General features: G+C 44.4%; 1 protein-coding gene and 1 long non-coding RNA gene across 8 annotated transcripts; one reads left to right on the top strand and one right to left on the bottom strand.

Annotated features, from left to right (window-relative positions):
* On the bottom strand, nucleotides 1–26,926 carry ydjc (YdjC chitooligosaccharide deacetylase homolog). Of its 7 annotated transcripts, none has more exons than XM_040046503.1 (7): nucleotides 26,704–26,742; nucleotides 20,802–20,879; nucleotides 13,041–13,216; nucleotides 6,150–6,309; nucleotides 4,716–4,815; nucleotides 3,960–4,137; nucleotides 1–1,041 (listed from the first exon to the last, which is right to left on the bottom strand). In XM_040046503.1, exons 3-7 carry the CDS (start codon nucleotides 13,202–13,204, stop codon nucleotides 711–713), a joined length of 933 nt encoding a protein of 310 aa, XP_039902437.1. In that variant the 5' UTR covers nucleotides 13,205–13,216; nucleotides 20,802–20,879; nucleotides 26,704–26,742; the 3' UTR covers nucleotides 1–710. The 7 variants fall into 7 exon arrangements, with proteins under 7 accessions (XP_039902437.1, XP_039902439.1, XP_039902438.1 ...); XM_040046505.1 differs by lacking the exon at nucleotides 26,704–26,742 and adding an exon at nucleotides 25,899–26,688; XM_040046504.1 differs by lacking the exons at nucleotides 20,802–20,879; nucleotides 26,704–26,742 and adding an exon at nucleotides 25,899–26,688.
* LOC120742974 lies at nucleotides 1,204–2,575 on the top strand. The gene is made up of 2 exons (XR_005698008.1): nucleotides 1,204–2,010; nucleotides 2,097–2,575. It is a non-coding gene; the product is annotated as an uncharacterized LOC120742974 (long non-coding RNA).
* Nucleotides 26,927–27,335: the final 409 nt, after the last annotated feature.

Genomic DNA, 27,335 nt, shown 5'->3' with positions numbered 1-27,335 from the left:
GACAAACACAGCATCTGTTTTTATTTGGATTTTGTGCAGCTTCCCACAGATGGATGCAGAAAGTCAAAAACTGGCACTTTAAGATAATTAAGGCATTTGTTGTTGGTGATCAGGTTTACTCTGCAAGTGGTTTGAAAGAAACAACAAAGAAAAAAAAGTTCACCATCATTTATTCCCCAGAGCTGTTCAGTTCTGATGTTTGATGACAGCAGACAGAAAACGGTTTCAACATGAAAATATGAGCTTTGAAATACAAAGAACATATCTATAAAGACTACTGAAGCTCTCTGTAGTTCCACACATCCAGACCTGAGATAGTTCAAAAGTGTCCCTGCTCAGCAGGTGGAAACCAGGGCCATGAACACACACACAGCTCCTTTATTCTATAATGAGCCAGACTGAAAACTACCAAACATACTTATGATGAGAGCTCTGAACATATGTTGCTGATTATTTTAGTAAAATGATTCATTAGTATTTTAAAACAGTGTTGCAGTGAACACTGTGCCTTCATTAGACATTTCTACACAGTGTATCATGTGCTGCTCTGACAGCCATCCTCAGGCTAGACTCAGAGCCGGTCATGGACAGTCCCACTCATTAAAGGCTGCTACGAGCTAATTTGATCAGTCTCAGTTTGTAGGGCAGCATAAAGTGGTGTTACTACAAACATCAGTGGTAACTGAGCAACATTTGGAAGCTGAGGGCAGTCACAGGTCTCTGAAGGCACAGAGCTGCACTCTCTCTTGGCAATAGAGAGCCAGCACAGATGGATCTTTGAGAACACTCAGCTCGTGCTGCCTGTCAGCAGACTGGGAGAAGTCGTCGGGGCCCTCTCCACAGCCTCCCTCCTTGGGGTGACTGGGGTACCCCGGGTGGACCATGAGCTCAGCTGTGACCACAGGCTGATGTGAACCCTGCACAGAGCTGGAGGTAGAGGATGAAGGGTTTGCAGCCAAGGCGTAGCTGAGGGCCCTGTGCAGGCTTGGGATGGACATGTTCTGCCCCATGGTGGTCAGTCCCAGGTACACATCTGGCCACCTGTGGAGGAGGAAAATCGTTACGATTCACGTTTATCATATGTGCAACATCAGAAACTCTCTTGTCCTCCAATTGTCCAGTTTCCTTTATTTAAAGACACTCTCCACACTCTGCCCAGCAGCTCTTTGGAAACTCTAATGAGACACGTTTAAGCCTGTCACAACATCTTAGCAAAGATACTGAAGCTTTTTGCTAAAGGCAGCTAGTCCTTTACTAAGTTTCAGCGTTATGTGTAGAAACTCTGGTTCATCGCTGTGTCCTGAGTCAGGTGTCTTTCCTGTGCTTGAGTCACAGGTCAGTGTTGAGTAGCTTCCTTTGAAAACAAGCATCACACTGAACAAATGAGTGAAACGCTGCCAGTGTTCAGAGAAAGACTTCAGACAGTCTGGAGCAAAATATAAAATCTAAGAAAGTGTGGTGAGTTTGGACAGCACTGTGAAACACCACCAGTGACACTTAAGCGTGATGCTTAAACTCAAAGTAACTGTAGAGCTGACTGGGCTCATCTGCACAGACAACAGGACAAAGAGCAGCCAGCAGCCAGCTTTGATGAAGCCTGGAGAATTATTTCTGAGGAGAAGAAAACACGAGCGCCCCACAGAGTCCGGCTGTGATGGAGAATAGAGGTGGTCACACCAAATACTGACTTTCAGGTCAGAGTTGTGTGAACTCTGGTTTTGCCTTAGGTGTGTTTTTCATGTATGCTCACAAATTTGTTTAATTGCTGCATTTATTTCCTGTTTTTGTAGCAAACTAAGTAAATCTGTCTTTGTTCTAATACAGTAATGTGCAAAAGTCTTGAGCTGTGCCATCGTTTATCTAACAGACATGGAGCCAAAGTCCAGCCCTGCTGCTTCCACAGGACTTCAGAGGGAAGCGTGTGCTGGTAACACATGCACCATATAAACTGATCATCAATAAGTATGGACGCTTCTATAAAAGCAGAAGCTTTTGCAGGTTTGCATTCAGGTGTGTGTTAGTATAGAAACACAGGCAAAGACAGCAGCACGGATCTGAAAGATCATGAATCACTGCTGCTTATCTTTTCTGCACAGAAGCCACCTCGACAAAGATCATCCCAGGAGTGGACGTCACTGCAAAAACACTCCGACTCTACAGGGCTACACGTTCATGCAAGAACAGCAGCATGGGTCAGGTTTGCAAAAACCACGATGTGCTCTGGAAAGCAGTGCTGTGCAGGTCCATACTGGAGCCCACTCAGCTGAGTCATGTGTGGGGCTAGTTCAGCTCCAGGAACTTAAAACTACAGAGGCCCATTTGTTCAAACTGCAGAGCCTTTAAAGTTTATTATGCAGAGTAGGTCTCCTTTAAATATACAGCGAACATGAAGCTTTAGAAAATAAAAGTACAACTCACAATATTTCATAGATGAATAAACAATAGCGTGTGTAAAATGTTTCTCAGCATTATTATTGTTTTCAGTTACATTTGTTTTTTTGGTACTTGAATATTTTGAAATGCTGGTAATGACTTTTTTAGGATTTCTGTTTCCTGTGTGATAATTCTGGACAATGAAGCAATAAGACCGAGAAGTTTCATGTCGTGTGTTCATCATGAAGGTGCAGTTTAAAAGTGTCAGTGTGGGATCAGACAGGGGTGTGTTTCTATTGGAGGGTGCACAGACGCTTCAAGCTAGCACGGTGGCGTCTGTTGGCCTCTCCGTGCTGAGGTGCACTCTCAAACGCTGCGTCTGCATCTGGGCTTTGTTTAAATATCGTTTCAGGTTTATTCAGTTTAAACCTCGATAAGGACTCGATCACATTTATGTCCTGACATGTAAAACCTTAGAGATGACCAGTGTTGGGAAGGTTACTTTTCAAATGTATTCCACTACAGATTACAGATTACATGCCTCAAAATGTATTTTGTAACATATTCTGAATACTTTGGATTACTTAATATATTATCATGCTTTTTACAACTACATGAATGTCCTATTGCTGTGATTTATTACTATTACTGCAGGTTACTCTCCACACCAACACCAGCTAGATGTTTAAATTTTAATATAAATGAGTAACAGCAGGTGGACATTAGGTAAGGCTGCACGTTTTGCAGCGATCTCGTGTAGAAAACTATTCGGCACGTATATAAAACAGGTCCGCGGCTCTGAACCGTAGTAAAGGGACCTCTGGCTGATACGTTGGGTTCGTGTCGGCTCGTAGCTGAAAACTGGCTTTACTTTGTTGTCTGGGTCAAGTTTGCTTGTGAGAGACAGAGAGAGGCGTTGAAAGGCTGCTGCAACGAAGCTTATTGTTTCAGAGGAAACAGGAACACAGTGTACAGTCAAGTCTTAACAGCTTACTTACAGCTGGGCTCGTCAGGCTCTCTGTTTGGCTGCAGTGGTTATTATTATATTTACATGCTTCCAGCTCCTGTTTCTGCTCGGTGACAGCTCGTACTTTTCCTTTTTCTCCCTCCTCGCTCACAGACACATCACGGGTACAGCAGTCCATCCTCCCTGCAGCACGGACTGCACTGCCCATCAGGCTGCATGCTTTAGGGCCTGTAACACTCTGCCTGTTGCCTTCATATTAAATCATTTTTAAAATGACATTATGAGACGCGAGGCTGAGACAGACATCAGAGCCTCTTATTGTGTGTTTTGTTTGGTTTCCACCAGCGTGGAATTACCAAAAACAGAGGGCATAGCCGAACATGTGAAACAGGAAAAGACCGCTGTGTAATCCCTTTATTTCAACAAAGTAACTGTATTCTGAATACCACCCTTTTAAACGGTAACTGTAACAGAATACAGTTACTCATATTTTGTGTTTTAAATACGTAACGGCGGCACATGTACTCCGTTACTCGCCAACACTGGAGATGACACTCACTGCATATGTGTGGTTTAATTTGAAGCCTGGTCTAGTCCCAGCAGTTTCATACAAACAGACCTGATTCCATGGCGTCTGAACACTGGGATGGCATCCAGAGCGTCCTTCTCCACCTGCTTGTAGAATTTGTGCAGGTGTGCTGGTATCCACGGGCAGCTGTATAGACCCGGCTCCACGGGAACACGAGTGTAGGGGATCCTGAGATCTGAGACAACCTTCGCAAACACTTCACGGACCTCTGCACAGACGACATAACACGAACATTTCACTGCTGTCATCTTCTTAATGGAGCCAACAGCTAAGCGCTCACTGAACTGAATCCTACATATGGAAGAAAAGCATCAGTGGAACAATAACTAATAGCAAAGCTCTGTGTTGGAGCACAGCAGGACTTCTCTTTGTTTCTCAGCTAAATTATATTTCTGCCCATATAATCATTGCTCTTTTACATAGCATATTATTAACTACTCAAACTTTTTCACTGGTCAGATGACAGGATGCTTGTTTTGTTTTCTATTATAAAAACATTTTTTAAATTAATGAATCTGATTAGTAGAACCAAAATCAGCTGCCTCAGTACAAACAAACATTAACGGTCTCCTCCCTTCAGTTCACATTTACCTGCTAACTCAAAAGCAGAGACACACAGGTGCGCATTTGGATGATTAATCTGTACCATAACTCCATGGGGACGTGTTGGAAATAACCTGAAACATGCTATATATCACCACAATCAGTCATAAATGTGTAAATGCTGTTGACTCTAGCAGCAAACAGCAGTTACAGCTTTGTCTCTTCATCCTCTGATCCTCTGACCTGGGAGGACGTGAACATGTTGGTGTCCGTCCATGTGCTCGGGTAGGTGACCATTCAGCTCCACGAAAAGCCCGACCTGGGCCCTCAACTCCAGCTCCACCTTGGAGGAAACAAAACACACCTGGAAACAGCTGTGATGGAGACACATGACTTCAAAGACAAAGGTCGTTTTAAAATCTGAGGCTGGTGCTTTTGCAACTCAGCAATAACAACGTGACAGCTGTACCCAAGTTCAAACTGGTACTGTCTGAAGACGGTTCAGTTTCATTCACATAGTGCTGAATCTCAGCAGTCGCCTTCAAGTGTAAAAATGAAATAACAGAATCCGCCAGCGATCAAACTGGAGTCTGTTAGATCTGCTCGGTGTTATTCAAACCACTGCAGCGCTCTAATCTCGGTAATACTGTGGTCAGTATTGGTGTAGCTCATGAGGCAGAGCGGGTCATCTACTGATTGGAAGGTTGGTGGTTCGATCCCTGGCTTTCTGCGTGCCAAATATGCTTGGGCAAGATACTGACCCCAAGCTGTATGAATGTTTGTTAGGAAGCACTTACAGAAAAAAGTGCTTGTATGAATGTGGCGTGTTGTATAAAGCGCTTTGAGTGCTCAGAGTGGACATAATAAGTATATATAAGAACCAGTCCATTTTTTCTCTAACTGTAAAATTGTATTTGTAAACGAGGCCATTAATAGTTAATGTTAAAGGAACATTCAGTTCAACAGAGTTCAGACTCTCCTTCAGTGCTGAAGGCAAACCTGTGGTTGTTCTTATTCTCTTAAATCAGTGAAAGATTTACTTTACAAAGGGCTCTTTTTAAATGAAGCAACAACCTGTTTTTCCAGGCTAAATAAAAACCTTCTAAATTAACGAGACGCTTTGTCCTCTCCAGCTTACAGGTCATCTGCTTCCATGTCTGAGAGTTACACCTGGGACTCAGGTACCTGTAATGTGAGGACTTCGTTTGCAGAGAAGCTGCAGCATCCAGAGTGGTACACAGTGAGGAGGTAACACTACGAGATAATCGACCTCTGTGGGAGGAGCTGCTCTGCACTGTGTTTGCATACAGTAATGAAGAGAGTAGCAGTGGAGAATGAAAGTAATCTCCTGTAATCAAATGTATCCCCACTGCTGTGTAATCCATTACTGTAAACTGAAATGTTGTCAAGAAATGATCAGATGAGACTGTTTTTCAGGAAACACTATTAAATGTTCAGTTTCTGTATGTCTGGAGAAGACAGAGCCCACTATCACTCCTGTCACACTCCACCACCTGTCACACCATGTGACCTGCTCTCACATATCGCTAACATTTGTTTACCTGTATCTTGATATTTTAAGATCATATAAAGATGCATAAAAATGTGTAACATTATATATTTTACACTGATCTTTATTTTTCACTGACAGTGAAATTCTAGTTTTTAATGTCGTACCTGTTTCATGCTGAGTTCTCCTCTCTTCAACGCCTGACGAAAGCCCATCTTCCCATGGAAGAAGCCATGCTGGTTTACGAGCGTGGAGGACTGCTGGAGGCTCGGACACACTGGTATGCCTTCAGACAGGTTGGCATGCAAGCCAATGGGAATGTTGTGTCTGACACAGGAACAGCACACTCTGTTAAACCATGCGATGCTACAACAGGCAAACATTTGTCTATGTTCAAAGGCACAGTCACTCTGTTCTTGATTATAAATACAACATCTCTATCGAAATACAGCTGTGAAAAAGAAAATCCACTCCTTTGAAATAGTCTTTTTGTTTTTTCAACGACTGTTTCACATCATCACAGAGGAAACGTACTGCTTCACAACAGCGCTGCTTTAGTTCATCGAGGTTTGTGGGCGTATGTTTATGCACAGCTCTCTCAAGGTCCCGTCACAGTTGGGTCCAAGTCCAGAGTCAGCCACTGTAACACCTTGGTTCATTTTTTTGTAGATATTCTGTTTTTGATTTGATGGTGTACATGGAAAGAGTAATTGTTGGATACAGTGTCAGCCAGGCTTTATTCAGGGACAGATTCAATTCAATTTTATTTATATAGCGCCAAATCACAACAAAAGTCGCCTCAAGGCGCTTCATAGATACAGAGAAAAACCCAACAATCACATGACCCCCTATGAGCAAGCACTTTGGCGACAGTGGGAAGGAAAAACTCCCTTTTAACAGGAAGAAACCTCCAGCAGAACCAGGCTCAGGGAGGGGCGGGGCCATCTGCTGTGATTGGTTGGGGTGAGAGAAGGATGGCCTCACAGTAAGCTTTATAATACTGTGGTACACAGAGGAGTTCATGGTCAACTAGCAGTGAGATACCCGGGTCCTATGGCTGCGAAACAAGCTGTAATCATCCCCCAGACTGTCCCACCAATCGCCCTTGGTCTGGAGCACCATGCAGGATCGTACCTCACAGAGTGATGATAGTCATGAAAAAGGTGGTGGATCAGTCCAAAAACATGTAGCAGGAGCTGGTTAATGATCTGACGGCAGTTCGGACCACAGTCACCAACAACACCACAGGTAACGTACTACATTACAATTGTTTGTCCCCCTGCTCAGGAAGACACATTTATAGGCTTGTCTGAAGTTTGCCACTGAACATCTAAATGATTCAGAGAAGGGTTAGAAGAAACTGCTGTGGTCAGAAACTAGAATAGAATAGAATAGAATAGAATAGCCTTTATTGTCATTGTACAGAGTACAACGAAATTGGAGTGCCACTCCCTTGGTGCAAGTTTCAATAATAAATATAAATGTAAAATATAAAAAGTACAGAAAAAAAAAAACAATCGTAAGTACTCAAACAATAGTATGTACAATATATACAGTGTAGCAGCATTAATATAATGACAGTATGAATAGCAGCATAATATAATGACAGTGACGGTATGGAATAGGTTCAATTGTTTTTGTGCTTATTTACTACGGTGATAGCTCTGGGAAAGAAGCTATCCCTGAATCTGTTTGTCCTGGTTTTATGTGACCTGTACCGTCGGCCTGACGGTAATAGTTCAAACAGTTGGTTGCTGGGGTGAGAGTGGTCCTTGATGATATTGCCAGCTCTGCTGAGGTACCGAGAGTTTGCAGTGACCTCCAGGCTGGGCAGAGAGCAGCCAGTGATCTTCTGGGCTGTGTTGATGACCCTCTGCAGTACTTTCCTGTCTGCAGCTGAGCACCCTGCATACCATGATGTTATGCCGTACGTTAGGATGCTCTCTATGGTGGCTCTGTAAAATGTCACCAGCAGCCTCTCCTCCAGGTTGTTCCTCCTGAGCACTCTCAGAAAGTGGAGACGCTGCTGGGCCTTTTTAACCACCGCTGTAGTATTTGCAGTCCAGGAGAGGTCATCAGATATCTGCACGCCCAGAAACCTCATGGAGTGTACCCTCTCCACACAGCTCCCGTGAATGTAAAGTGGGGCCGGGTCTGCTCTGCCCTTCCTGAAGTCCAAGATAAGTTCTTTAGTTTTCGTGGTGTTCAGTTGGAGGTTGTTAACTGAACACCACTCAGTCAGTCTGTTGACCTCATCTCTGTAGTCCGACTCATCCCCCCTTGAGATGAGTCCAACCACTGTGGTGTCATCCGCGAACTTTATGATGGTGTTTGAGAGATGGGTAGGGGAGCAGTCGGATGTGTAGAGCGTAAACAGGAGGGGACTCAAAACACATCCTTGTGGAGACCCGGTGCTGAGTGTGATGGTGCTGGACCGGTGGGGGCCGAGTCTGACAGACTGTGGTCTATTTGTCAGGAAGTCCTTGATCCAGAGGCAGATGGGGGTGGAGAGTCCCAGGTGAGACAGTTTCTGGACCAGGATCTCCGGGATGATATGATTGAATGCTGAGCTGAAGTCCAGAAAGAGCATTCTCACATAGCTTCCTCGGTGCTCCAGGTGACTCAGCGCAGTGTGGAGCGCTATGGTGATAGCGTCCTCGGTGGAACGATTTGTCCTGTAGGCAAATTGGTGGGGGTCCAGAGTGGGAGGCAGACCGGCCCTGATGTGCTGACAGACCAGTCTCTCAAAGCACTTCATCACTACAGGCGTAAGTGCAACAGGCCTGTAGTCATTTGGGCTGGCCACAGCTGTCTTCTTGGCGATGGGGATGATGGTGGAGGTTTTGAGGCAGGGCGGGACGGTGTTTGATGACAAGGAAAGGTTGAAGATTTTAGTGAAGACTCCGGTCAGTTCGTCAGCACATGCTCTGAGAACCTTTCCATGTATTCCATCAGGACCTGCCGCCTTCCTGGGATTCACTGACCTTAGAACACACCTCACTTGGTGCTCCCTAAGTGTTAGTGTGCCAGTGCTGGGGGCGGGTGGAAGTGGTGTGGCAGCTGAGGGCTTGGTCGTCTCAAAGCGGGCGAAGAAACGGTTTAGATCCTCAGCCAGTGAGGCATCAGTCCTAGATGTTGCCTGGTTATTGCTTCTGTAGTTGGTAATGTGGTTGATCCCCTGCCACATTTTTCTGGGGTCGTTGTCAGCAAAGTGATCTTCAATCCTCCTCCTATAGGCAGCCTTAGCTTTCCTGATGCCTCTACTCAGGTCTGCCCTGGCCGCCCTATACGCAGCCCTGTCCCCTGACTTAAAGGCAGTGTTGCGGCTTTTTAGGAGGGATTGCACTTCACTATTCATCCAGGGTTTTTGATTTGGAAACACCCTGACCCTTTTGTTGACGGTGACATTGTCAACACAGTTCCTGATGTACGAGAGTACAGTGTCCGTGTACTCCTGGAGGTTGTGGCTGGAGAATAAATCCCATACAGTTGTTGAGAAGCAGTCCTGCAGTTGAGAAAGGGCTCCTTCAGGCCAGGTTTTTATTGTCTTTGTCTGGGGCTTTGTTTTTCTCAGCAGGGGGGTGTAGGTGGGGGTGAGGGACATGCAGAGGTGGTCAGATCCAGCCAGGTGGGGGAGGGGTGTCGCTCTGAAAGCATGCCTGATGTTTGAATAGACATGGTCCAAAGTGTGTTCTCCTCTCGTAGCAAAGTCCACGAACTGGACAAATTTAGGAAGCACAGTCTTTAGGCACGCTTTGTTAAAGTCGCTGGCGACAATAAAAACCCCATCGGGGTGGGCAAGCTGTTGTTTGTTTATGGTGTTGAGCAAGAGGCTGAGAGCCGTGCTAACGTTAGCATCCGGTGGTATATAAACAGCTATCACAATAACTACTGTAAACTCCCTCGGGATGTAAAAAGGTCTGCACGAGACTGCCAGAACCTCCAAATCAGGAGAACAGTGTGTGTGAATGATCCTGCTGTTTACAACACAACTAAAATCAACTCAACCTCAGAATTGCTGAGGTTCACCTAAAGAACACTATTCCCATAGTTCCCAGTGGCCTTTTACTTTGCTCTTGTGCGATGACCTGATCACGGTGCAGCTCCACTGTTACACGTGAGATCAACTGTCATTGTCAATCAATATCCTCATCCACACAACTAATGCCCCCAGCTGAACCAGGGTGTGGTGAACCAGGATCTATGTGCAGCCTGAGTCCACCATTGCATGCATACCCCCTTGGCACCTTATTGGTACGCTGCATGTCTCACGCAGACCAGTGAGAAGTGTTACAGGGCTGGAGATACCAAACACCTGTCCCACATCCATGCACAGTCACTGTCTGTGGAAGTGTCCCTGTCCTCAACAGCCATCGGCTATTGAGGTGTAGTGTCTGTGGCCACTGGGACCTGAGCAGAAATAGAGGGAGAAGGGTGATGGGTCCCAGAGCCGCTTACTTGTTCCATCAGTTGCGTCCGCTCCACCGACTCTTGGCCATTACAACGGGTGGTCCAACATCAGTGTCACTGTAATGTCGAGGCTGATCAGTCGGTGGCAACAGACCAACTCCGCTGTGCCCGCCTGAGGCCCCTCCATCACCATGAGCTCTGCCAGCCAAGCCTCCCCTTTCCTGGGACCAGGTTGTAGCTTTTGGTTTGCATATTATGCAAAGCCCTTTCCATACGCCAAGCTGCAGGCAGCTGATCTCCATCATGGAGATCAGCTGTTCTGGTCAACCACACCCCTCGCCCGTAGCTGAGTCACGAGCCACACCCCACCACTTTAACTTGAGTAGGTACTGAAAAAGAGTTGTTTATTAACCAAGATAAGGATTCTGCAATCATTCCCTTTAGTTATTTAGTTCTTTGCTTTTCTACTGTACTCAAAGGACTTTACACAACTTGCCTCATTCACCCACTCAGACAAGCACTTCTATTTTTTATGTAAGTGCTTACTAAGTAAAGTGCTCTGACTGCTCAGAGTAGAAAAGTGCTATATCAGAACCAGTCCATTTACTAACCAACATTCACACACACATGCAGCAATGGATTCGTCAGAGAGCAACTTGGGGTTAGTATCTTGCTTTGGGATATTTGACATGGACACTAGAGCAGCCGGAGATCAAACCACCAACCTTCTAATTAGAAGATGACCTGACCGAGGTGCTTCCTTCTTTTAAAGACTATACCAGATTCTAAATTTGGCTCATCCTAAAGTTATCTTATTTTTCTTATTATCTTATTTTCTTTCTATATTGTCTTATTGGAATATCATTCGAACTGTAGAAGTGTAGTCGGATGATAACACACAGAGGAAAGGTTCAGAACTGAGGGGATCAAACTACCAGAAGGCAACATTGCAGACATGGAGAACAGCTACAAGTTCCTATGAATGCCAAAGGGAAATGGGAACCACAAACAGGTCGCTAAGAAACTTGCAACCGCCAAACACCTGGAAAAGTCAGGCAAGGCCAGAGGAGTCAGCTGAACGGTAAGAACAAGATCCGGGCTATCAACACCTATATCCTGCCGCTAATCAGGTACCCTGCTGGGATGATAAGCTGGCCAAAGGAGGAGATAGAAGCCACTGACATCAAGCAAGAAGAAGAACCATTATGGAAGGACAGGCCCAGGATGACATCCAGAAATCCTACCAGTGGCTGGACAAAGCTGGACTGAAAGACAGCACAGAGGCACTAATCATGGCAGCACAAGAACAAGCTCTGAGTACAAGATCCATAGAGGCTGGGGTCTATCACACCAGGCAAGACCCCAGGTGCAGGCTGTGTAAAGATGCCCCAGAGACAATCCAGCACAGAACAGCAGGGTGCAAGATGCTAGCAGGCAAGGCATACATGGAACGCCATAACCAAGTGGCCGGCATAGTGTACAGGAACATCTGTGGGAGTACGGCCTGGAGGTCCCGAGGTCAAAATGGGACACGCCCCCAGGGGTGGTGGAGAATGACCGAGCTAAGATCCTGTGGGACTTCCAGATACAGACGGACAAAATGGTGGTGGCTAACCAACCGGACATAGTGGTGGTAGACAAACAGAAGACGACGGCCGTAGTGATCGATGTAGCGGTTCCGAATGACAGCATTATCAGGAAGAAGGAACACGAGAAGCTGGAGAAATACCAAGGGCTCAGAGAAGAGCTGGAGAGGATGTGGAGGGTGAAGGTAACGGTGGTCCCCGTGGTAATCGGAGCACTCGGTGCGGTGACTCCCAAGCTAGGCGAGTGGCTCCAGCAGATCCCGGGAACAACATCTAAGATCAGCGTTAATCTCGTTAAAATGACGTTAACGCCATAACCGCATTAACGGGGCAAATCTCCGTTAGCGAGTTAACACGGATCGCCCCGTGCAGGGGCTGCATGGCGCTAACACGTTAGCGTGCTTAGCTTGTTAACGGTTATGGCGTTAACGTCATTTTAACAAGATTAACGCTGACGGCACAACTTTTTAAACCTCTTGAATTAAAGCTGAAAGTCTTACTTCACTGTTTGCTTTGAAATTCACTGTGGTCATGTAAAGAGGAAGGGAAAAAAAGTATGGCTCTAACTCTACTTTATTTATCCCTGAAACTGGGAAATTATTGTGTTACAGCACCCGAAACGTTAAACACAATCCATAACAAAATAGCTTACATGAAGCCGAAGCACTAATAATATAAAAGTGGCAAAACAAAACATTTAAATAAAGCAGTAAAAATATAAATATATATATAAAAAGCATGAGAAAAGCTAAAGAGAAAAGAGAAAACAAGCCCAAAAAGTTAAAATAGGTGGTAAAGAATTTCTTTATGTGTCTTTCTGGCAGCAGAGCTTAAAGAGATATATGAGAGAGAGCCGGTGCAGTGTGTAGTGCAAAGGAAAAATGAAAGAAAAAAAAAGTTACAAAACGAAAAGACGTGGAAAACAAAGCAAGTCTTCAGAAACTGCCAGGACTAGCAGGAAAAAGTGAAAGATTTCTGGTCTCCTACACATTACATTATGTACTGTAAATGGTATTTTTGCAGTGTGTTAGATTTTACATATACAGTGTAAGGCTACGCTACCTTTTAGCCAGATCTGCCGCCTGTTTTGCAGCCGAGCCATTAACCAGCAACGAGACATTGGAGATGCCTCCAGCCTGGAAGCAATCCACAATCCCCTGGTTCCTCCTGGGACAGTAGCCAAAATCATCTCCTGTCACCACCAGCATCATTCTGGGCTGTGGCATTATTGCTGGTCTCTGTTGGCGACACACAGGGGACAGATTAACATTCATCATTATGGTGTCCATGGCTAATAATGACCAGGTTGTCCATTATCAGTGAACATGGACCCTGGATCCTCCGACTGTTCCACGTCACATGGTTTATTGATAAGAAAGACACGAAACACCAAACTGTTGTGGTTTTCAACAGTGCCTTTCATTGCTGCTATAGAACATGAAAGAGCAGTACGTCAGCAAACAGAAGCACACGCACATATCTGTCAATACACCAGCCACGTTTCTAAACTAGATGATGGTCTGATTCAAGTTTTTGTGCACATTTTAAGATTGCTCTACATCGCCAGCTGGACTATTAAAAACACATAAAACTGCAAAGTTAGTCTATATTAGCCCTTTGTGGTGATATACTTGCCCGATGCAGCTGCCCGCTCATAATCAACGAAGTGCTGGGAAATCTTTGCTGAGTTACTGCGCTCTGTCTCTCGGTGCCTCTGGAGCTTCGGTTTGGGCTGCATTCTAATATGAACAGCTTCAGTCCGTGCAGGTAAGTACAGAGCATGATGAGCCAGACGAGCTGCTGCTTTTTACAGTGTAAAATTATCTGATCTACCTGGGCAAACACAGGAGCCACCTAGAAACCAAACAGTAACACCTTAACAAACATCTAAGGTGTGTTTACTATTTAGATCAGGTTTGAAAAAACACCCACAACACTCCTGTTAATCTTAGCCCCCATGTCTGTTAACCCAACTATATTCTACAGGTTCATGTTTACCATTATTCCTGAGTTACAAGCAAAGCCTGCACAGGTAGATCATAAGTTTCTTTTTAAATGGTAACAGTAGTGTCCACAGATCTTTGGTCCAACAGAAGAAGAAGGCCACAGCCTCCAAAGGGCAGTCTCATTCTGTCTTCTGGATCGTGGTACAGCCAGCAATGATCAGCAGACCTCAGAGATCTAGCTGGCACATACGGATGTAGCAGCTCACTGATCATGGAGGCATCTGATCATGGAGGGGTCTCAAAATGATCAGCACACTTTTAAACTGAGCCCCAAACTTTATGAGGAGGCAGGAAGACATAATCTGTCCACTTTAAGGGGACCCAGTGATAAGCTCAGGCAAATGAACTACAATAATCAAGATGTAATGAAATAAAGGTATGTATAACCACTTTGATTTCACTTTGAGACACAGTGTATTTACATTTGTAAAAGATAACCAACATGTTTTTCCAAACTGAAGCCTGATAAAAGGTGACGCCCAGATTTCTCACAGTGGGGAAAACTGAAGTTGAAAGATGAAGATGAAAGGGGCACAGAGTTATTCAGGATGAATGCAAGTGTGAACATGAACTAAATTAGCAGAAGCAACTAAAAAGCTCCTGTGAAAGAGAGAAAGAAACTCCCTCAAGTGCTGATCCAGACATTCAAACACAAGCTCTAAATGTCTAAGATACCATTACATTTAAAGATGGAGCTGCCAGGGACGGAAAGACCACAGGGAAGCTTTATACATACAGTGAAAGAAGACACGCAGGGGTTGGTGTGACAGACGAATATGCTAGAGATGGGGTTAGATGATAGCAACTGATCTATGGCGTTATTTTTGTGCCACTATTCTGAACGCACGTAAAAAAAGTTTGCAGGTGCAAGTGTTGTATTTTGAGGAGAAATTTATTTTGAGCGAAGAAAAGCTGAATTTGAGTGAACAAAATTCATTCCTGCGTGCAAAAACTGTATTTCAGTGTTTGCTGTTATCCACACACACACACACACACACACACACACACACACACACACACACACACACAACAGCAGCCCCTCTCGCTCAGTTTTTGCATTTGCGCTCGCTCACAATGTGTCGCTCGCGCTCTCAACATTTCTGCCTGTGCTCGCTCAACTCTTTCTCTACACCGTTATATTTGTGCCACAAAACCAGCCAATCACAGACTTGGATGCAAAAAAATCTGATTGGCTGTTTTGGTCTCCAATCAGCTCGAAATGACGAAATGCAATATCCCAGAATCCATTTGGTCCAAAGCTCAAACGCGGCCATATTCTTCCTCTGGATGGCATTACCTTGGCCTCCAGTAACACTGTGAGGAACCTTGGAGTCATTTTTGACCAGGACATCAACGCACATATTAAACAAATATGTAAGACTGCGTTCTTCCATTTGTGCAACATCTCTAAAGTTAGAAATATCCTGTCTCAGAGTGACGCTGAAAAACTAGTTCATGCATTTATTACTTCCAGGCTGGACGACTGTAATTCATTATTATCAGGATGTCCAAAAAACTCACTGAAAAGCCTTCAGCTAATCCAAAATGCTGCAGCAAGAGTCCTGACAGGGACTAGAAAGAGAGAGCAGATTTCTCCTGTTTTGGCTTCCTGTTAAATCCAGAATTCAAAATCGTGCTCCTCACATACAAGGTCTTAAATAATCAGGCCCCATCTTATCTTAATGACCTTGTAGTACCATATCACCCTATTAGAGCGCTTCGCTCTCGCTCTGCAGGCCTACTTGTTGTTCCTAGAGTATTTAAAAGTAGAATGGGAGGCAGAGCCTTCAGTTTTCAGGCCCCTCTTCTGTGGAACCAGCTTCCAGTTTGGATTCAGGAGACAGACACTATCTCTACTTTTAAGATTAGGCTTCAAACGTTCCTTTTTGCTAAAGCATATAGTTAGGGCTGGACCAGGTGACCCTGAATCCTCCCTTAGTTATGCTGCAATAGGTGTAGGCTGCCGGGGATTCCCATGATGCATTGAGTTTTTCTTCTTCACTCACTATGTGTTAACAGACCTCTCTGCACTGAATCATATCTGTTATTAATCTCTGTCTCTCTTGCACAGCATGTCTTTATCCTGAATCGCAACTGAATTGAATCACAATAATCAACAGCAGCTTTACTGCTACTCAAGACTTTAACTTTAATAACAGATTTGTCACATTGGTAGACCATAATTTAATGATTGCCTTCCTGTATTATAGCAATTATATATTGTTAGCTATATTGTAGATGTTTGATTTCAGTATCTACAACTACAGTGAATGCAATGGTATTTATGTTAGTCCAAGCTTGCATGATGGCGGGTTGTATTAAACCATAATGAAAGTTTTTGTCAAAGTGTTTTTTTCCAACACTTTCACCTTCTAATTATATTCTTTTTCTGTATAACACACAAATTATTTTTAAATTAATCATAAATTACATATTTATTCATTTATTTTCTTATGTTGTAAATTTGCACTGCACAGTCTCTTATTTCTTTTTTTTGTGTTATATTCTGGACTTTCGTGTGACCCTGCATGCTCCATCGGTCTGTCTTTGCTGCTGGAACACATGAATCTCCCCAATGAGGAACAACAAAGGATATTTCTGTTCTACTCTATTTCTATTTGTACATAATATCTGAATTATTTAAAACAAAAAAAAAAACCCTCAGTGGGTCAATACCATCAGCTCCCTGACACACACAGACTGATTGCTGATTTTCAAAAAGTGGGAAATGGATATATGAAGTCATCACAAATTTTCCCAGTGCCAAAAACTGGAGCGAGAAGGATCATCAAGAAATTCAAAGAGAGCTGAAAGTACTGAACAAACTACTGAGAGATGGGTTTAAAGACCCCAGCAGACAGTAGTGAATGACTTCGCCAAGTTGGGAATTGTAGTCTCAAAGAAGAAAATCACAAGAACCTTAAACAGGAACAGACTGACAAACTGGGAATCTCATCAAGATGGAAGGAATCAAAATATGTCACAGAAAACCTTAAGTCAGCAGCAAAACTACGTCAAGGTCATTGCTTTGTCTTCCAACATGACAACAGCCCAAAACATATGACACTCCTGATGAAGAACTTCCTCTACAGGTCCAAAGTGAACATTACTGCCTGGGCTCCACAAAGCCCTCCTACTGAAGATCTATGGGGTGAACTGAAGAGCAAGGTCCATGCCAGAGAAGCTTGAGAGATTTACCAAAGAAGAATGGGCTGGGCTAATCATTTATTTCCATGGTAGTTAGCTGCACATACCTGATTGTCGTCTACTTCAACAACGGCAGTAAAAAAGAACCAGCTGCGCCATCGAGTATCCGCCAGACAGTCAGCCTCTGAATAGGCCAAACTTTGCTCTCTAGTGACTACTTTGTGTTGTTGTTTTTGTGTGTCGGCTGGAGAGAGTTTACAAATGAGAAGCAAAAAAGAGCCGTCTGATATTCAAAATATATTCAAAGGTGAGAACAGGCTTTTCCCTGCAGCACGGTATGTAATAAAGACTCACTAAGAGAATAGTGGCATTTACCAGAAGTACAAATACTTCATTAATGTACTTAAGTAGAAATTTCAGAATCAGTTATTTATTCTCAATAATCCCGAGTAAACCATCACCAAACTGGTTTAGATCTCTGGAATCGTCCATTTCTAAATTGCTTTGAAAGATAAACTTGTGTATTATCTTAAAAATGCTTCAAAGGACCAAGGATGAAGCTCCTGAACGGGTCCGGGACAGGCTTGCGGACCAGGTGTTCTGGCTGGGCCTGGGAGTTTGGGTTCTGGGTCATGGCTGGGGTGTCACCAGGGTTGTGGGTTGGTGCATGCAGGCCCCCGTGCACGGGGGTTTGGCCCTGGCAGACTTCAGCAAATCAGTGGAAGTGGGGGCCTCTTTAGCTAACGGGTAGGTTGGGACCATCTTTTGCAGGTGGTCTCTGCTCTTCGGGAGTCCACTCTGTGGGTGGGGGGGTCTAGCAGAGGTGGAGGATGGGTGAACCTGGGTGTCCATTGACTGAATGTTGGGGTGGGTGTAGTTTTTCCCCTGTAGTGGAGTCGGGTGGGCCACCCCGAGCTCTCTGGGGCTCAGTGGTGCTACTGCCCCAGTGTGGATGGGCCTGGGCCCCCCTGCCCTTGGTGGATTTGGGGAATGGGGGTGCCCATGGGGGTCAGCGGGGGAACTGGCTTCAGGTAGGAGGTATTCCTCCTCTGTCCCCTCCTGGCTGCCTGAGCCTCAAATTTATTCCACACCACAGATACTCGCATTACGTACACGGTCATGACAAATGCATATAGGGCCTTGTGGGTGAGTACACTGAACTGTGTCCAGAGGATGGTCTGTTTATTCAGCCTCACCTCTCGTGCCAGTGCCCACTTCTCAATTTTAAATCGCACTTAGACACTGAGGGTTCTTGGGAGGGAGCTGTCCCCACAGAGGCTTGTTGGTGCCATGCCCCTCTGCCGTTTTAAATAAGCTTTAAAACAGCATGCAACAACATCACATATGAGTGGGCGGAGTGAGGTATCAGGTCTTCTCACACCCCTGTTCCCTGTTCTCCATCTGGGGCAGCGGACAAGGAGGAATAGCTGGCCGTCTGGTCAAGATGGTGGGCTTCCCTGCTGCTGCGGGACCGGGACGGTTTGCTTGTCTCCACCCCAGGGTACAGGGGACCATGGTGGACACCATTCATTCTTTCATTCTTTATTCATTCTTTATTTTTTTGTCACATGTAGTTATAGCTAGTACAACATACAGTGAAATGTTTTTCCTGGCTAAAAAATACTCCCCCCGACTGTGAGAAACATACTAGAAAAAACTTTTACCTAAACTAAGAAAAAGGAAAAACTATAAAAATATACATATTTACATAAGTACAAATGTATATAATATGATAAGATAAGATAAGGTTCAGGAAAGAAGAAAGTAAAGTGCGAATTATGTACTATGTGTGAGATTGTCCAGAGGTGAAGGGAGCCACCAGGTGGAAGAAGGAGTCCTATTGGGCTTTTTAGCCTGTGGGACTTTGGAGGCAGCTGATAGGTACCGACAGGCCAAGTGGAACGCAGCTCGGGCAGTGGGTGAAGCAAAACCTCGGGTGCGGGGGGAGTTTGGAGAGGCCATGGAAAAAGACTTTCGGACTGCCTTGAAGAGATTCTGGCAAACCGTCAGACGACTCAGGAGGGGAGAGTGGTGCTCTACCTGCACTGTGTATAGTGCGGGTGGAGCACTGCTGACTTTGACTGAGAACACTGTCAGGCGGTGGAAGGAATAAACAAAATACTCCTTAATCCCACTGTCTTCCATGACGAAAGCAAAGTCCGGGGACGGCTCGTCTATCCCCGGGGGTGAGGTCACTGAGGCAGTTAAGGAACTGCTTGGTGGTAGGCCCCCTGGGGTGGAAGAGGTTTACCCAGAGTTCCTGAAGGCTCTGGATGTTGTAGGGCTGTGTGGTTGACACGCCTCTACAATGTTGTTTGATCAGTGATGGTACCTCTAGATTGGCAGACCGGGGGGGGGGGGTTTCCATCTTTAATAAGGGGGACTGGAGGGTGTGTTCCAACTATAGGAGGATCACACTCCTCAGCCTCCCTGGAAATGCCAGGGAGCTGGAAAGGAGAGTCCATCCGTTAGTCGAACCTTGAATACAAGAGGAATAATGCGGTTTTTGTCCTGGTCGTGGAACACTGGACCAGCTCTTCACCCTCTCATGGATACTTGAGGGTGCGTGGGAATTTGCCCAACCAGTCTACATGTGTTTTATGGCCCTGGAACTTACTGATTCTTTACATTGATGCTATGGTTATTTTTCTTTCTTGTACTGAGACAGTGATTGTAATTCTCTGACACTGGGCCTTTGTTAGGACAGTGAAAAAAATCAGGGCTTAGCCCAGCCCAGAAATCTTCCCCCCCCCCCAAAAAAGCAACTTTTTAAAAGCTTTTACTATATTTTTGTCATGGTCCCGGTCGGTGAGCCAGTGTTTTGAGTTTTGCACTTCTACTTTTTATTTTATCATGGATTATGACTGCTTGTGTTTTGGTTTCTGCCCTAAGTATTTCTAGCTCCTTAGTTCTGTAGTACTTCCTGAGTTCTAATTCTTAGGTTTTGTTATTTGGCTTCCCGGTGTTAACTCTGTCCCACACTTCAGGTCTCTATGTTCTGTCTCCCCAGTCTCTGTTAAGTTTACGTGTCTAGAGTTCAGCCGGTGTGTTTCCTGTTTTACTTTGAAGGTCCGTGTCTCATGTCAGTGTTTCTAGTTTTGCTTCCCTTTGGTCTCGTCGTGTCTGATTTCTTCCAGCTGTGCTCTCCTCCTGTGTCTTATTCCCCTCGTTATGCCCCAGTGTATTTAAGCCCTGTGTTTCTCTGTGTCAGTGTCGCGTCCTCCCTCATGCTGTGTGATCCCTGGTGTGGAGTTTTAGGTTTTGGTTTCCCAGTCTAGTTTAGTTCTGTTATTAAAGCAGCGTTTTTCTGAGTTCATTCCTGTGTGTTGCGCGTCCTGCATTTTGGGTCCTCTTCCTGCCTGACCACAGCCAAATCGGGACAATTTTACAGTTAAATAAATATTTAAAAATACACACTGAGTGCTACCTAAAGGCTGAAGTAAGATGTGTGTAGCTGCCTGTCACAGAATGATACTACGATTAACTATCAGTGCAGTAAGAGTTCTTCAGCTTCGTTACTATTTTTTATTTTAAGCAGCAGCGTAAAGCTCGATGAAGTAGTTACATGCATATTTAAGCTTTACCAGCTCTGGTCTCAACGTATCTGCTTCTATTCTGCCAAAATGGCCATTTTAAACTGTTACCTGTGTTTGGTCTTTTGGGTACTCACCTCTTCCTCACCTTCACCTGGCGTCTCATCAATCTGCTGCACTCTTAATTTCCTCTACTCTCCTCCCTCGCTCCTGTCCTGGTTGTTACAAATAATGCAATCAGGATGTATCAAACAAACTATGTTGCAAATGTTTTGATGTGACGATTAGTATTACTACATTATTACATACTTTATATTTTAAACACAGATTTTAGCATATATTTAACATATCAGATTGAATTAAAAGCAAAAACCTAATGTTTCTGTTTCATAAGACCAAGTCACTAATGAATACCGACTACAGGCTAATATTTATTATACACTACCAGTCAAAGTGTGGACACAGCTTCTGATTTAATGGTTTTTCTTTATTTTCACGACTGTTTGCATTGTAGATTCTCACCAAAGGCCTCAAAACTGAATGAATGAACACATGTGGAATTATGTAGTAAACAAAAAAGTGTGAAATATCTCAAAACATATTTGATATTTTAGATTCTTCTAAACATCCACCCTTTGCTTTGATTCCTGCTTTGCTCACTCTTGGCTCTCTCTCCATGAGCTTCATGAGGTCGTCACCTGAAATTGTTTCCAACAGTCTTGAAGGAGTTCACAGAGATGCTGAGCACTTGTTGGGCCTTTGGCCTTCACTCTGAGCTCCATCTCATCACAAACCATCTCCATTGGGTTAGGTCAGGTGACTGTGGAGGCCAGATCACCTGGTCAGCACTCCATCACTCTCCTTCTTGGTCAGATAGCTCTTACACAGCCTGGAGGTGTGTTTGGACTCATTGTCCTGTCAAAAATAAAATAAATGATGGTCCAACTAAATGCAAACCAGATGGGATTTCAAATATGGCTGTCAGCTGTGTCCCATCATGACTTCTGCACAACACAACTGATGGTCCCAACCTCATTAAGAAAGCAAGAAATCCCACCAATGACCCCTGACAGGCTCACCTGTGAGGTGAAACCATTTCAGGTGACGACATCATGGAGCTCACTGAGAGAAGGCCGAGGGTTTGCAGCGCTGTCAACAAAGCAAAGGGTGTCTACTTTCAGGAATCTTAAATATAAGACTTATTTAGAGTTATTTATGATTTTTCTTTGATACGTAATTCCATATATCTGGCTTCATACACTTGATGTCTTCAGTTTGTGTCTACGATGTTGAAAGTAGTAAAAATAAAGAAAAACCATTAAATGAGTAGGTGTGTCCAAACTTTTGACTGGTAGGTACATCAGCCAGCATTTCATTCCCATTTAATCCCACTGGATTCTGTGCCCTTTCCATCTAATGACATCTGTCTTTCCAGCAACATCACGTCCTATTTAGGTAACACGTTTTTTTTCATGTAATTCTGCATTCAGTATTCAGATTTAATCATTAGACTGTATTGTGTCTTCAAATGGTAAACGGACTGATTCTTCTGCTTTATACAACAGGCCTCAATCACCCCTTCACACCCATTCATACAAGCACTTCTTTGTATGTTTTCTATCTAACATTCACACTCAGATGGCTGCAGCGGAGGACAGCTTGGGGTTAGTATCTTATCCAAGGATATTTGGCATGTAGACCGGGGCAGCCAGGGATCGAACCACCTCAGCTACAGCCACGAGGTTGGTGGTTCAAGTCCTGTCTGAATGTGAGTAAATGACAGAAAACAAGGATGGACATAAAAAGTAAAATTGTCAGGTATCATACTTTAGTAGCTTCTACTTTTACGCCCTACATTTTAAAACAAATATCTGGACTTTCTACTCCTTACATTTTCAAAACACGAGGCGAGTTATTGTTTCATGTCGCTGTTCAAACATCAAACAGTAACACATTAAAAGTAATACTGTTAGTGTAGCAATCATCAGGGGTGTTCCAAAAACGGATGAAAGAGGAAAAACATAGAGCTATAGTCAAGGTCGGCGTGGGTCAGTGGGGCTTTAGGCACAGCTGCACATGTTCATACATTTTGGTTGCTGTACTTCAGCATCTACAAAAAAATGAGTGAGCATATAGGCAGAGATGTTTTTTTAATTGGCATGCAATTTTAATGCAACGTTTCTATCGGCTCAACAAACATGGCAAACACACAAACTGTTTGTGTGCAGTTTCATACACCGTGTGCTGCAGCGAAAGGTCCAGCTGCTGAATCTGGCTGGGAGAAAAAAAGAAAGAACCAACTTCACTCAGAGATGGAGGAAGATAAGAAAGCCAGGACAGGAAGAAGAGAGCTTAGATTTAAAGGCAAAGACTGTTCAGTCGTTTTGATAAACTGGAAATTGAAAGCTTACATGTAAACACTTGTGTTTTTAAATCAGCTACTGGATGTGTACATGTGACTTTATGTTTTTCATATTGTGAAACATGCTGCAAAACAAACAGACACAGCTCGCTAACTTTGTGTTATTGAAAGTGTGCATGAAAACGCTGCACTACAGGTCAGTGCAGGATAAACACATAACGTGATGGATTTAAAGTACAGACCAGTGACTAGTGCACAGTGGCTGTGGTGCTCATGGCCAGTTTCTTTCTCAGGATATGCCAAACTGTAGATTTAGCCCTGTTGTGTTACTTTCTCAGATGGTTTTTGGTCTGTTCTCCTGTTTCGCAGCTTGTTTCACCTGCACGGAGAGCTCCTTTGACAGCATGCAAGCACAACACCTCAGATCAACTCCAGGCCTTTTATCTGCTTACATGATAATGACATCAAGAACGAATTGCCCACACCTGCCAATGTCAAATGTCCAATTACTTTTGGTCCCTTTAAAAAGAGGGTGGCACATGTTAAGGAGCTAAAATTCCCACTGTTCCCAAGGCCACTGTTCCCAAGGCCACTGTTCCCAAGGCCACTGTTCCCAGGTTGTCCTAGTTTCGATTATGCATATGAACTGTTTATAGTGTTGGGGAAATCTGCAGTCAGCACATCTGCAGGCACAGTCCCTGGTTGGACGTTTTTAAAGGGATACAGCAAAGATCAATGTAATAAATCTAATGAGTCTGCACACACACACACACACACACACACAGGAGATAATGGAGATGCATGTTAGAAATGGCATGTTATCCAGCCACAGCACAGCAGGCTGATTTACACCAGTGTCCACAGACCTGTTTTTGTTCCACCTCCAGGATCTGTTATGATTTATATGCAGATGGTAAACGGTTCCATTTCTGAGGGCCTTCAAATGAAAACGCTGACTGACCAAATAATGTGTTGTACTTTGGTAGTCTGCAGGCTCCATGATCCTCTGGCCCCAGCTCCTGTACTGCTGCTGACTTTTAGAATGATTCTGCTCACTAACTCTGGGACAAGGCCCTTAATGCATTTACAAGTCGGTTTTAAAGAAATCCCCCAAATTATCAAAGCTTAAGAGATCCTTAAGCCATCAGAGTGAGATTTTCCAAAGATGCCCCTTCACTGGTTTCTGTCTAAAACGTTCAGAGCTGTTTATACAGCAGCATCAGAGGTTTGAAAGCAGATCGACTCCAAACAGTGACACAGTATGAGGGATGAGACAGAATCATGGCAGGAATCCAAGATGATACCCAGATATTCAAACTCATCCACTTTTTGGATTTCTCTCTGATCTATCACAATGGAAAAGTTATTCCAGACTTTACACCAGATTGTAAAACACCCTGAGAGCGTTTTGTTACAGTTCAGAGTCAAAGAGTGATCGTTGAACCACCGAGACACTCCCACCACCTCTGTTCAGCTCTGCTGCCTGTCGTGGAGTCTTTGCAGATACATATGTAATAGCATCATCTGCATACATCTGACACTGGACACCTTTACAACTGTCCATAAGTCACTGATGTAGAAACAGAAAAGCAGCAGTCCTAAAACGGACCCCTGTGGACCTCCCACACAATTTTGAAAGCTTGATTTCATTACATGAACTCTTCTCTATTTGCAGATATGAGCTGGGACATTTTGGACTAAGGTCTTATTATTACAGGTAAGTATTCAGAATAGCCCACCCTGCACAGGTATCAGTCTGTCACCTTCATCTGCCACAGGCTGTCAAAGCTACAGCACTGCAATGTCTTTAACTAAGATTTGTTTCGTATGATTGAGTTATTGATTTCTCTTCTGCTATAACTTCAAAAAACTCAAATATGTCATAGTAACAAACCCATGGCAGACCCGACCACACTAACCATTCTAAACACGCTTTTATTCCGGTTGTCGTTCTTTTACACGCAGCTGCAGCTTTTCAGCTGAACACACACCAACAACAACAACTCAGTCAGGACCCAGTACGGGTCTAATGCAGCTGCGGTGTGTCAGCATCCCTGCAGCGGTGCTGTCAAACATCATTCCCACACACTGGGTGACACAGATATTATGTCAATATGCAGAATCTCTGGGTCACGACTACTGTAAGCCACCTTTCTGATGAAGATGATTAGTCACAAAATCATCTGAAATAGCTGATTCATTTGTGATCAGTCTCATTCACTCAGTCTGAGAGGATGCAGCGTTACAGTAATCCATGTGAGCGACCCAGTTCATCACCAGCCTGTGGAAGTCATTCAAAGCGACTTTGTGGAGTTCTCCTGATGAACGTATCGTAACGTCTGGAGCGGTCTATGCACTACACCTACTACAATCATCCTAAGGTACTGAACAACACTGTGTTCATGACAGTGTTGTGGAAGCTGCTAAAGTGCTGCCCGACTCAGAGCCTGCAGAGCCTGCATCACTGTATCAGAGCACGGCAGGTTTGGTTTCCTGTTGTTGGACTTTGTTACAATAAACTGCAATTACAGAAATAACAGAACCAGGACAGTGGTATATGAACATCTTAGAGCTTAACATCAGTGTAAATAATATAATTCATATATTTAAAAGTACATGTTTCCTATTTTGTAATGATTTAATATTTCCTGACTATAGACAGCGCAGTGTGTTACTGATGGAGGCAAGAAAATACTTCAGCCAGCACTGGAGTATTTTAACACAAGGATCTGTACTTTTACTTCAGTAAATGATGTCTGTACTTTTCCCTCGTGTGTTTTATTGGGACGCTTCCCCCTGTAACCATGGTTTCCCACCATCCCTGTGCACATACTCCGATAAAGGAACGACACACGGTGCTGAGTTCACCGACCTGAGTCCGTGCGCTGCCTCAGCAGCGGCTCGTTGTCCTCTCACAGGCCTGTTACGCTCATGGTCCAAATGTTTCAGCTAGCAGAGTTATCCGCCGGCAGACTGCAGCACAGCTGCTACAGTCACACAGGTTGGTGAATGACGTTTGTCGGACACGGACCAATCAACACGGGCGCTGACGTTAGTGGGACCCGCCGCGTGGATGCTCAGCTGTGACTGGTTCATACTATTACGGTAGGTCGGTCAAAAAAATCCGTTTCAAATGTGATTCGCCCGATAAACGTTTATCTTACGCTAATCCAAAAACACGCCGCAGGCTAACGACGCTGACGTCAGCGCTGCCGGAAATGACGGAAAATTACCGTCCAGGCCAATCAAATATTTGCGGTGGGGGAGGGATTTGCGTTTACGACGTAGCTATGACGTAAGCGTTAATCCCCGGTCTCTGTTCGAAGGGAAACGTTTAAGTGGGCGGGTACATTTGCGTGACCATAAATTTTACGGTAGGAGTGAATCATCACACAGCAGCCTTTAACCTGCTGCACCGGCAGGACGAATAAATCACCCGTGACTAAGATGAGCTTCACCGTGGGAGAGCCCCAGTCACTGCCGGGTGTCTGTTACGGTCAGGAACAGGACGGGACACTCAGCTGTCTCCCGTCCAGCCAAGCATACCAACACCACACATCTAAGACGTCCCCGTGACTGCGGGATAAACGGCTCCTCTGTTTGCTAGTGTCACCGCCCAGTGTACACAACACGAGAACACACAATCCTATTATATGACAATACAAAACGAATCTTACCCATTGTGCTACACACGGGCGTTCATGGAAGTCCGAAAGCCCCACGCACGGCGCAACGACACTGTACTTCCGACTAGTAAGCCGCATACATGAGACCGGGTTGACTTTACTGAAAATACGTCGCCCCCTGCTGGAGAAACCGGAGATACACGTGGAAGTGGGAAAAACTCAGTGCGTTAAAAAATATCCTCCGATGTAAACAAACGCAAAAATGTAAACACGTCATAAAAACAGGATTTCCTATTAATCCTGTGAGAACTATTACATTTAATACACAGTTTTAAACAGGCCTACACTAACAGTGGGGACACTCCAGGCTGTGATAGTCTTCACATGATGCTAAAAGGTTTGACAATCTGAATGTTACAAAGGCAACAGCAAAAATGGAGATGGGTCTCTAAACGACGTCACCTAGAGATGTTCAGTCACACCAGTGCAACTGCACATTATCCTTCCAGTGACATGTTTAGCAGGTGAAACCTTACAAGGAGCAGAACACTACCCAAAGGAAGCATTGCAGTACCATCTTCACTGCCTTGCTTTTTCCCCACATGTCCCGATTCTGTCGCCACTCCAGGTAAACTTATCCAAGCAGCCATTCATATCACACCACGCTGACATGTCCACTGTAG

This window comes from Simochromis diagramma, unplaced genomic scaffold, assembly GCF_900408965.1.
Source record: "Simochromis diagramma unplaced genomic scaffold, fSimDia1.1 OVJJ01000005.1, whole genome shotgun sequence".
Classification (NCBI taxonomy): domain Eukaryota; kingdom Metazoa; phylum Chordata; class Actinopteri; order Cichliformes; family Cichlidae; genus Simochromis; species Simochromis diagramma.
This window is presented reverse-complemented; position numbering and strand designations above follow the sequence as displayed.